The sequence below is a fragment of the Gobius niger genome, assembly GCF_951799975.1.
Source record: "Gobius niger genome assembly, chromosome: 5".
NCBI lineage: Eukaryota > Metazoa > Chordata > Actinopteri > Gobiiformes > Gobiidae > Gobius > Gobius niger.
Window position 1 is genome coordinate 38,175,890 of NC_136856.1, and position 11,249 is coordinate 38,187,138.

Consider the following 11,249-nt stretch of genomic DNA (forward strand, 5'->3'; position numbering starts at 1 on the left):
ATTATTTCCTCATAAAGGCGTCCAAAAGTGGAGACAATATTCAAAAACATGAGCGTGATGTTGGTCAGTAGAAGAAGAAGAATGAGTCAGGTTTGTGAATCCAATCAAATAATGACCAGGGGAAACATTTGGACTTTTGCTTTTTCTCTCCCTGTACGAGCACCTGCTCCGACTGAAATAGAATTCTAGAAGATGAACACAGCCTATCCCTGATGCATTATGCATGAATTCATTTGCTCTCATTATAAAGCATTACTGCTTAGTTTAGCCCTGGTTTAGTCTCGGCTTTAGACTTATTTTAGTTCCAGTTTAGCCCTGGGTTTAGTCCTGGTTCAGCTCCGGTTTTCCCCTGGTTTAGTTCTGGTTTGGTCCCAGTTTAGTTGCGGTTTAGTCCTGGTTCTCCCCTGGTTTAGTTCTGGTTTTCCCCGGTTTAGTCCTGGTTTAGATCCAGTTTTGCCTTGGTTTAGTCCTGGTCTAGCTCTGGTCCTGGCGCAGCTCGACGCTCGTCCTCCTCAGATTCTCTTTGACTTTGATAAACTCCGGCGCTCGACTGGACTCCAGCTTCTGTCTCTGCTCCTGCTCCTCCAGCTGCAACACACACACAGGCCAGGTCAGGGCCAGGCCAGGGAGGGCCGTCACCCAGGGGCCCCATAGGACCGTCACCCAGGAGCCCCAGCTACAGGGCTGTCCACCAGGGGCCCCAGCTACAGGGCCCCTCATGTGTCTTAAAATGCTGTCTCAAAAAATGTCTCGCTGAGACTGAGATCCTTTGTGCAGTATATTTTAATCTGTGTTATACGGAGTTTATAAATGTTAAAATTAAGTATTTTCCTCCCCCTACATGTTCCTCCATGTCCTAATGTGTAGAATGAGCTCAGACCTGTTCACCACAACTGCCTCTAAAATCCTGCACTGTCACTCAGAAAGGTGTTAATTGCACAAGCTTAAAGGTCCTATATCATGCAAAATCGACTTTTTGTTGCTTTTAGCCATGTTGTTATGCTATTTCCTGATCAAAAACACCCCCAGAGTGGTTTGTGGCTTCATTCACGCAGCTCTCAGTAATCCTCCTGAATCCTGCTCTCTGAGCAGCTGCTCCTCCCTCTCCTGGTGAACGGCTGAGTGTTCAGTTGTGTTGTCACAGCAGAACGGAAGTTCTCGACGTCTGTGATGTAATGTCTTAATTCTATGCTTACGGCCTGATTTTAATTTGTAAAACAGCGTTTTCATTATTTCTGTCGTAAGAGAGAAACAAAGAGTAAAAAAAAAAAAAAAAAAAAAAAAAAAAGGATGTGCCCGAAGTGCTTCCAGGTCAGCTGAGGCCAAAACAAACACATTGCGTCTGAACAGATCAGTCATGTTTGCGCTGCAGCTGTGAAGATGGAGCTCGTTACCTACTCTTGACACATCTGTTCTTTATTCTTAACTAACGATAATGTCACGGAGAAAAAGAAGCGTGTTTGGCTACGAGGACGAGGAGTTTATTCAGCCTTTTTCAAGAAGAGGCCACTCAGCTGTTTTTTTCTCCGGGATTCAGCGACTATCACCAAAATATTGTTTTTCTGTGACTGTCACTGATGGATGTTTGGTGAACCTTCGCCAGAACCAAAGTGGATTAACTTTTATAACCAACGCGAGTCCCATAATGTAAACAGCGATGGACCAGAGGGTGAGTCAATCCAAACGCGGGTTAGCTTGTGTGTTAGCATATTAGCATATGTGTTAGCCATTTATGAAGCTGTGTTGCAGATGTCAACTCCGTATAACTGCATCGTGAAGTGACTTCACTTATTGTTGTTTATTTATATTACGGTAAAGTTGTATGTGCGGAGAGAGGGGGCGGAGTTAACTGAATCGAAGCGTTGTGTCTTCCGGGTTCGAAAAATACCTCCAGAAAACCCTTATATTTATCACAAAAATGAGTGCTCCATAGTGGTAGAGGTACAATATATCATATAAATGCCTATACTTAACTTTGGAATGGCTAAAATAGCATGATATAGCTCCTTTAATATAGAAGGTGCAGTTACACGTATGACCTGAGGTGGCAGTAGTGAGTATAAAATAGCTAACTTGCATCTAGCCCCTTTAAAGTACTTGGTTTCTTTACTTGAGTAAAAGTACAGATAGTACCGGTCAAATATTTCTCCATTAAAAGTTGCTCAGTCCGATTATTACATACTTATTTCTTAGTACATTTGCAAATATTTCACTTCATAATAAATACAATAATAGTAAAATAATCACTTTGTCATTGTGGGATATTGTGTGTAAAGATGAGGTAAAATAATTGAATCCATTTTGGAAAAAGGCTGTACCAAAACAGGGGAAAAAGTGAAGGTGGCTGAATACTTTCTGATTCTCTGTAAACTGTTCCTGACCTCCTGCAGGAGGCGCTGTCTCCTCCTCAGCTCCTCCTCTAGTGGAGATAGCTTCTTGTGCGCCTCTTCCTCCTGCCTCCTCTGGCTCCTCCTCTGCTCCCTCCGTCTGGACTCAAGGACCCGCTGGAGCTCGGGCTTCACCTCCAGAGTGTCTCCAGATCTGTCGTCAACAACAACAGGTCACTAATAACTAAACAAGATCCAAAATCTATGTTTTATGTTATGTTATGTTTTGGTCATGTTTTGATTATGTTTTCCTTGGTTATGTTTTGGTTGGTCATGTTTTAGTTATGTTTTCCTTGGTTATGTTTTGGTCATGTTTTGGTTATGTTTTCCTTGGTTATGTTTTGGTTATGTTTTGGTTGGTCATGTTTTAATTATGTTTTCCTTGGTTATGTTTTGGTCATGTTTTGGTTATGTTTTCCTTGGTTATGTTTTGGTTAGTCATGTTTTAGTTATGTTTTCCTTGGTTATGTTTTGGTTATGTTTTGGTTGGTCATGTTTTGGTTATGTTTTGGTTATGTTTTGGTTGGTCATGTTTTGGTTATGCTTTCCTTGGTTGTGTTTTAGTTGGTCATGTTTTGGTTATGTTTTCCTTGGTTATGTTTTGGTTATGTTTTGGTCATGTTTTGGTTGGTCATGTTTTGGTTGGTTATGTTTTCCTTGGTTATGTTTTGGTCATGTGTTGGTTATGTTTTCCTTGGATATGTTTTGTTCATGTTTTGGTTATGTTTTCCTTGGTAATGTTTTGTTCATGTTTTGGTTATGCTTTCCTAAGTTATGTTTTGGTCATGTTTTGGTTATGTTTTCCTTGGTTATGTTTTGGTCGTGTTTCGGTTATGTTTTCCTTGGTTATGTTTTGGTCATGTTTTGGTTGGTCATGTTTTGGTTATGCTTTCCTTGGTTATGTTTTAGTTGGTCATGTTTTGGTTATGTTTTCCTTGGTTATGTTTTGGTTATGTTTTGGTCATGTTTTGGTTGGTCATGTTTTGGTTGGTTATGTTTTCCTTGGTTATGTTTTGGTCATGTGTTGGTTATGTTTTCCTTGGATATGTTTTGTTCATGTTTTGGTCATGTTTTGGTTATGTTTTCCTTGGTTATGTTTTGGTTAGTCATGTTTTAGTTATGTTTTCCTTGGTTATGTTTTGGTCATGTTTTAATTATGTTTTCCTTGGTTATGTTTTGGTCATGTTTTGGTTGGTCATGTTTTAGTTATGTTTTGGTTATGTTTTGGTTGGTCATGTTTTGGTTATGCTTTCCTTGGTTGTGTTTTAGTTGGTCATGTTTTGGTTATGTTTTCCTTGGTTATGTTTTGGTTATGTTTTGGTCATGTTTTGGTTGGTCATGTTTTGGTTGGTTATGTTTTCCTTGGTTATGTTTTGGTCATGTGTTGGTTATGTTTTCCTTGGATATGTTTTGTTCATGTTTTGGTTATGTTTTCCTTGGTAATGTTTTGTTCATGTTTTGGTTATGCTTTCCTAAGTTATGTTTTGGTCATGTTTTGGTTATGTTTTCCTTGGTTATGTTTTGGTCGTGTTTCGGTTATGTTTTCCTTGGTTATGTTTTGGTCATGTTTTGGTTGGTCATGTTTTGGTTATGCTTTCCTTGGTTATGTTTTAGTTGGTCATGTTTTGGTTATGTTTTCCTTGGTTATGTTTTGGTTATGTTTTGGTCATGTTTTGGTTGGTCATGTTTTGGTTGGTCATGTTTTGGTTGGTTATGTTTTGGTCATGTGTTGGTTATGTTTTCCTTGGATATGTTTTGTTCATGTTTTGGTTATGTTTTGGTCATGTTTTGGTTATGTTTTGGTCATGTTTTGGTTACGTTTTGGTCATGTTTTGGTTATGTTTTCCTTGGTTATGTTTTGGTCGTGTTTTCCTTGGTTATGTTTTCTTTGGTTATGTTTTGGTTGGTTATATTTTAGTTGGTTATGTTTTTGGTCTCTTGCCGTTTGCAGGTGGTGAGCAGCTCACGGTGCAGCTGCTGGTGGCTCTTCGACTCCTTCACCGGGTTGCTGAGTTTGCGCGGTTTGATGACCTCATCATTGTGCGTCTCGTAGTCCGGGGGCGGGACGTAGACGCTGACGGGGGCGGACTTCCTGTCGGGGCGCTGCAGGTCGGCGTGCGCTGAAACTGAAGAGAAAAACACAAATGAAAAATCAAAGTCTGGCTGTAAACACATTATTTAGAGCAAGTAGAAGAGGTCGATATATCGGACTGATATTTGTGTATTTGGGCAATATCGGCCGATCTAACGGCGATAAAGGATAAAGGCTTTGGAAAGAGTTCAGTCAGAGCTTTAAAATGAGCCTGTCACAACTTCCTCGGTCTCAGGAGCGGAGAAACATTGCAATGAAAACCTGTCACAAGTTTGTGCACCTCAGATCCTATTTTATATATTTTATGTTGCCGACTTTTACAACGCCCCCTGCTGTCACAGTTCAAGACTGACACGTGTACAGTTTAACACAAGGCCTGAGATGATGTAGAGCTTAAATTCCACAGTATATTCAAACCGGCCCTCCACTTGTAGAGCATCAAATTCACAGTATATGAAAGAAGTAAGTTTCACTTTGATTCTTTTGTAGAATTATGAATTTGTAAAGGAATAACCAGAATGCTCAGCTTTATTAATAAAAAGAAAAATAATTCCACTTGTATCCAGCAGAGGGCACTGAGATAATAATAAGAAAAAGAGATCAGGATATAAACAACACATTATAGCCACGTGGTACATGGTCAGTCTAGTTTACCATCACAGAGTGTGGACTGAATGAAGAATGACTATGTAAGCCGTGACTATTGACGAGGCCACAGTCCTGATGGGCTTTGATTTTAAAATCACAGCTCATTGCTATTATTCATTAATTGAAGAAATGTTTTCTCAATAGAAGAGGTATTTTCCTGTTTGTGGCCCGCGATGCGCTGTAGGAGCTGAATTTCGGCCCATGACCAAAATGAGTGTTACACCCCTGGTTTAGAAGCATCATACACAGGATTATTATTCATATACAGGATTGTTGCATATCGGCTGAAAAAAACACATAATTGGACCTCTAGTAAGCAGTATTCATCAAGCAATCAAAGATGTAACTGGATTACTTTTAAAGGAGTAATCAGCTGGATTACTGGAGTAAAGCTGCGTTCAGGCGACTGGTCACCGTGAATCTCTGACCTCAGACCGAGATCAGGAAGCGGATTTCTAAAATAACCTTTCATGGGAAGACAACAAAACGCATCAGATGAGCTGTGCCAACAATCAAGGCCTTAAATGTCTTTTAAAAGTGTTACATTGAAAAGAATTGTTTTTTTTTTAAATTTTGTCAAGAACAAAATCTTTACAACACATTCAGCTGCAGTTTTTGGCTGAAATTACACATCTTATTTTGCTGAAAAGTTTCCCGTCGATTTTCTTTTATCTACTGAAATGTTTCTCCTTGCTCTGATTCTTAATATGTACGGATTTGTAGAAAGCTGTATATATGAGACCTGCCTGTAAACCCTGTCCTGATGACTGAACATGCATCTGTCTTGATTTGCAGATGCTTCTGGTCCAGTCTGAGCCAAGGGTCCAGTCTCAGTCCAGTCTCAGTCCAGTCTCAGTCCAGTCTCAGTCCAGTCTCAGTCCAGTCTCAGTCCAGTCTCAGTCCAGTCTCAGTCCAGTCTCAGTCCAGTCTCAGTCCAGTCTCAGTCCAGTCTTATAGGCCTCAGTCTCGGTGTCGGGGCTGAGGTCTGAGAAAGTCGTGGAGAGATTGTGAGTGCAGATCTGGTTTCATAAAACAATGAGATAAAGTTCAGCTGAAACATGAGCCTCCTTCAGCTGCAGCATATCACACAGTCTCCTCCTGCTTTAGACCTGCTTTACACTTCAGCCCTGCTGAACCAGCTTTAAACCTTTAAACTCACTTATTTGACACGGACAGACACAAAAACACAGAAGTCCGACGTGTCATGGAGCTTATACGCCACAGAAACGAGTTAGATTTTCTCTCCATTCCATTTGTCCTTGATTTCAGAAAGTCATTTCAAGAAATCTGTCCATGAGGCAAGTTTTTATGCTTAAAGGTATTATAAAGGTATCATTTAAAATGATCCTGATTTAACTCAGATTTGTAAAATAACTCGCCTCAGTGACGGATTTCTTGAAATGAGTCAGTCTCTTTATTTGGAGATGTGTGAAGTCACCCGAAGTAAGTCCAAAGATGTTTGTAAATGTCTTGTGATAAGTCTGCTGGTTATGGTTCAGTCCTGGTTCAGTCCTGGTTCAGTCCTGGTTCAGTCCTGGTTCAGTCCTGGTTCAGTCCTGGTTCAGTCCTGGTCCAGTCCTGGTTCAGTCCTGGTTCAGTCCTGGTTCAGTCCTGGTTCAGTCCTGGTTCAGTCCTGGTCCGGCCATGACCTTGCTCTGAAGCCGCTGAAAGACGACTCTGATATTGATTTAGTTTGAGGCTCTTCCTCGGATCAGATCCAATCAGATTCTCACAAACTCAAACCTTGTTACCCGTAAGAGGTCGATTAAAGCCAAGTCCAGGTCTGGTCCGTCCTTCAGCAGGAGGACGCCCAGGTTTAACTTTACCATTTGAGAGGCAAAACTCTCTCTTTTTTATCTTTAATCTCTTACAGACCATACAAAGTTTCACCTGGAAACAAGCCCCTAATCTAATACATGTTTCATTATTGACTGGTTCAGTGTTTCTCGACAGATGTGTTTCAAAGCCATTTCTCTCACATTGTTGCAACAACATCTCCACTTCAGTCACTCCTACAGACTTCAAAGTTTGAGCTTTGAATTTCATACAGTTTTTATCCACTAATAAACCTCTTATTTTTTATTTTTTTTAACTGAACAAGATCCAAACACCCTCCGAAAAAGTATTTGTAAATTTAAACCTGGCTCTGTCCATTATTCAGATTTGTTTATTTATTTTTTAATTGTAAAAGTATTTTTTCCTCATATTCATGTCAGTAACCTACAGCAGAAGTTTCAGATCCATATCTCTACATTTAAAAGTCTCCACGTTCACCTGCAGCATGTCGCAGTGATGCAGTTATTCAGTTCATGTAAAGTCACCATAACACAAGTTCCATATATTGTGGCTGGAAAATACTGCAATAAACAATATTGTAGATGAAGCTAACTTCAAACATGGAAATCTCAGTGTACCCTTGCTTTTACAGTGCACATTAAAGTGATAGTCTGTAAGTTTGCAAAGTGAGGAGAGAGAGAGTGAAAGCATTTCTTGGTTTGAAAATAATGAAAGCAGGAACAAGCTCCTCCCCCTCCCTCCTGATTGGACCTGACAGGCTGGTTCACAGGAAAAGCTCGTCTCATTGGTCGACGCAGGAGGATACTAGACTCTTAGCTGCTGAGATCCGGGAACGATGGACTCTACAATAAACAATATACGTATATACAGTAAATATATATTATTACACTACATCATAACGTAAAACCAGGCGGTAGATTTTTCACATTTTATAAAATGTGAAAAACATTTAGACTTCCAGACTATCACTTTAAAGGCCCATTTGTAGGGCTTTTAAAGCATAAAAGTCTGTCAAACCAGGAAGCACGCTTTCCTCTTCTTTACAAAGACGTGTTTCTGGGATCAAGCTGGTTTCTCCGAGTTCTTGAGGGCCGTGAAGTAAGCTTTACCCAAATCTAAAGGCTTACAAACTATAGGCCAGAGTTTTTGTGGTGTTATTGTTGCTTTTCCAGCATGTTTTTGACGCTCTTTTGTCGTGTTTTTGCTTTTAGTTTTAGGTAAAGCCAAACTAGAGTCAGTGCTTGGTTCATGTGGGGTTGAGAGGTTAACCAATCAGAGAAAACACAAACGACGGCGGCGTATTTAGTTTGACGATGCGTCGCCAGGCGAGCAGAGACTAATGTGAACCATCTCAAAACTGAAGGAACAAGAAGAAGAATTCAACATGAACCAATGTCTGTTTGGGACAGAAACGAGAAGATGAAGCAGGAACATTCTTGTTCATACAGTTACTGGGGCCGGGCACGTGAAACAATCCCAGTCCAGAATCAGAAAACAACTTCAGGTTCTGCCGGTATCAATAAAATCAAAGCATCGAAACCGTAAATAAATCTTCGGTCTTTAGATCCAAGTTTTGCTTCAATGATGTCACTTTGTTTCATTTTCCATTTTATTTCTTATCTTTGCCCAATTTTTTCTCATTTTTATAACTAGTATTTTCCCCATTTAGCCCACGTTTAACCAAAGGATTCTCCGTATTCACACACATTTGTTGTCATTAAAGATGAACAGAATATATTGTTCTGTTTCTGGTTCTAGACCACAAATATTTCAGTATTGGAAAAAGTATCCTTAAAGTACTGGTATTGACAGAAAGTACCAGGCCCGGCTCTACATGCTCTAGTGGGACAAACGTACTGCATGAGTGAAGCAGTAAAGAACCACCAGAGGACCCGGAGGAACCTGCACAATCACAAGCAGCTTCTCCCCCAGACTCTGGGGCAGGTTCAGCTCAGACTGACGTCCCACATGTTCCTAAACTGAGGTTCAAAGATCAGCGGAAAAACAAACAGCAGGAGCAAAGGGCCCTCGCAAAATGTTACGTAAAACTAAACTATACAGATGTGACGCTAAAGCAAACACAAACATGTTACTGAAATGTTTTGGTTCAAAACGGAATAAATCCATCAGGAATTAAGATCTGTGAAAATCCCAGTGTGAAAAAAGCTTCTAAAGAGTTGAGTCAGAGCCTGTAGTGCAGGGGCAGGCAATATCAGGCCCGGGGGCTAAATCTGGCCCTCCAGCTCAGAACCTCTGGCCCCCAAGATGAGCTAGAGAAATATTATGTCTCAAATAAGAGATGAAAGAGCTGTGAAAGAGCTCTGATAATGTCCAGACAGAACAGCCCATGGTCAGATATAATGTACAGCAGTGGGTCAGGGCCAGAAAGTGGGTCGCGGGCCTATAGGCTGCCTGGAGAACATTGTTTCTTTATTTTCTATATTTATCTCACATTAGTGCGACAGCATCATCAGGAGCTCCTCCAGACCTCAAACTTTCCAATCTAAGACTCAACAATATTTTAAAGTTTTTTTCATGTATAAAATCCCAATATTGAGTTTTGAATGTCAACAAAACCAGGCGAAATGAAAATAAAAAATCCTAAGCTTCACAAAGAACATGTACAATGGTTTCACTGAGTCACTTCTTCTACAAAGATTTTTTCAAGGCCATTTTCTGATATTTTGTTCTCACATCAGCGTCTCCTACGGACCCCAAACTCTACAGTCCCCCCACCTTTTCTCCAGTTCAGCTATACCCAAATCTAAAAGCTTCTGGACTGGAGAGCAACAGGGTAACGCCTCATTTGAAAGCTAAGACCTACAAAACTGATCACATTTAGCCACATTTTTACACCATTTTGTTGCTTTTCCATCATATCCTGTGTGATTTTTTTGTTGTCGCTTTTTTGTTGCTTTCGGCGCATTTTTGTTTTGGTTGTGTTTTTGTTTACTGCCTCTCGGCCAGAGCAAAAAAGTGTAAGATCTGAGTGAGTAAAACATGACTGATGTGGTGGGAGGCAGGACAATGTTTGGAAGTTTTTTCAGAGGGATTTTTTAAACATCTCATTCCAAGCCTGATTTGTTGAGTTTTGAATAAAAAAATGAAAAGAAAAAAGGTAAAAAAAACAAACAGGTTATTATAAAACTAAACAAGAGCAATAATCCCCTCTAATATGTCACAAAATTAAACCATGAACTTAACCCGGGCTCCAGCCATTATTCAGGTTTTGCTGGAAATACGGGACATTGAGTGCATTTTTGAGGCATTAAAGGCCTTATTTTCACACAAAAACATAAAATGATTTTTTTTCCCTCATATTAATGTCAGTAATCTGCAGCAACAGTTTCAGATTGATGTCTCTGCATTTAAAAAAGTTTCCCTCTTCACCTGCAGTGTCTCGCCTTAAGGTCAAATCTCCTTCATTCCTGCACAAACAGTTCCTCGGTCACTAAAACCCTTGAGTAAAAGTGATCAAAAGCTCCGGACTGACCCTCGAACCTCTCTCCCCCTCTCCCCCTCCACCCCGCCCCCCCCTCTCCCACTCTTACCGGACTTGACCATCCCTCCTCGGGGCGGCTCGTGCTCCATGTCCCGTCGCTCTCCCTCGCGCTCCTTGCACTGACGGAGGGGAACGAGGCTGGAGCGGGACGCGCGGTCACGTGACCCCCTCCCCCGCCCCTCCCCCTTTCATCATGTGTTTTTCCCACGAGAGGCCGAAGAATGGGCCCCATACGAGAGCTCAGCCAAGCCCGGGCAGGGCCGTGTGTGTGGCTCTGAGGGGCCCCAGGTCAGCTCTGACAGGGGGGGGGCCCCAGAGAAGAAAAGACTATCATGTTATATCAGTATGAGAGGCGGGTGATGTATCCTCTACAAGTCTGGAAGATCTGCACATTTACACTGTCGAGCTCATCTCTAATGTGAAGAAATGGAGGAAATGAAAAAAAATAAATAAAACAGGTACAATTTTGACAAAAAAATAGGGTAAAAAAGACAACATTCTTTGGGAACATTTCTCGAAAAATGGTGGGAAAATATTGAGCAAATTTGGAAAAAATAGGAAAAAATGTTGGAAAAAAATTATGAAAAAGACAATAGGAAAAAAAATGGGGGAAATGGGAAAGTTCTTTGAGAAGCATTCAGATAAATGGTCGGAAAATAGGCAGGAATAGAAAAAAAAATGTACAAAAAAAGGAATGGAAAATAATTTTGAAAAATCTGGAAAAATAGCACAAAAAAATGAAAAAAAAAAACAAACAAAAAAATGTACAAAATGTTTCTTTTCTGCCCTTTGACTGTCTGTTCAGGAAAATTATCTTTTTGAG

General features: G+C 40.5%; 1 protein-coding gene across 1 annotated transcript; it reads right to left on the bottom strand.

Moving 5' to 3' along the window:
• Window positions 1-241: 241 nt before the first annotated feature.
• Window positions 242-10,598, bottom strand: LOC306963151 (protein FAM107B-like). Its single transcript, XM_079556629.1, has 4 exons — window positions 10,476-10,598; window positions 4,330-4,513; window positions 2,382-2,541; window positions 242-588 (listed from the first exon to the last, which is right to left on the bottom strand). The coding sequence occupies exons 1-4, from the start codon at window positions 10,513-10,515 to the stop codon at window positions 475-477; spliced, it is 498 nt and encodes a 165-aa protein (XP_079412755.1). The 5' UTR covers window positions 10,516-10,598; the 3' UTR covers window positions 242-474.
• Window positions 10,599-11,249: the final 651 nt, after the last annotated feature.

Bases quoted from the DNA above. Each gene is read 5' to 3' on its own strand.
- LOC306963151 (XM_079556629.1), bottom strand. From the start codon at position 10,515: ATGGAGCACGAGCCGCCCCGAGGAGGGATGGTCAAGTCCG. The intron at 4,514-10,475 runs GTAAGAGTGGGA...TTTTCTCTTCAG, and splicing joins AGGAGGGATGGTCAAGTCCG to TTTCAGCGCACGCCGACCTG. The intron at 589-2,381 runs GTCAGGAACAGT...TGTGTGTTGCAG, and splicing joins GACAGCGCCTCCTGCAGGAG to CTGGAGGAGCAGGAGCAGAG.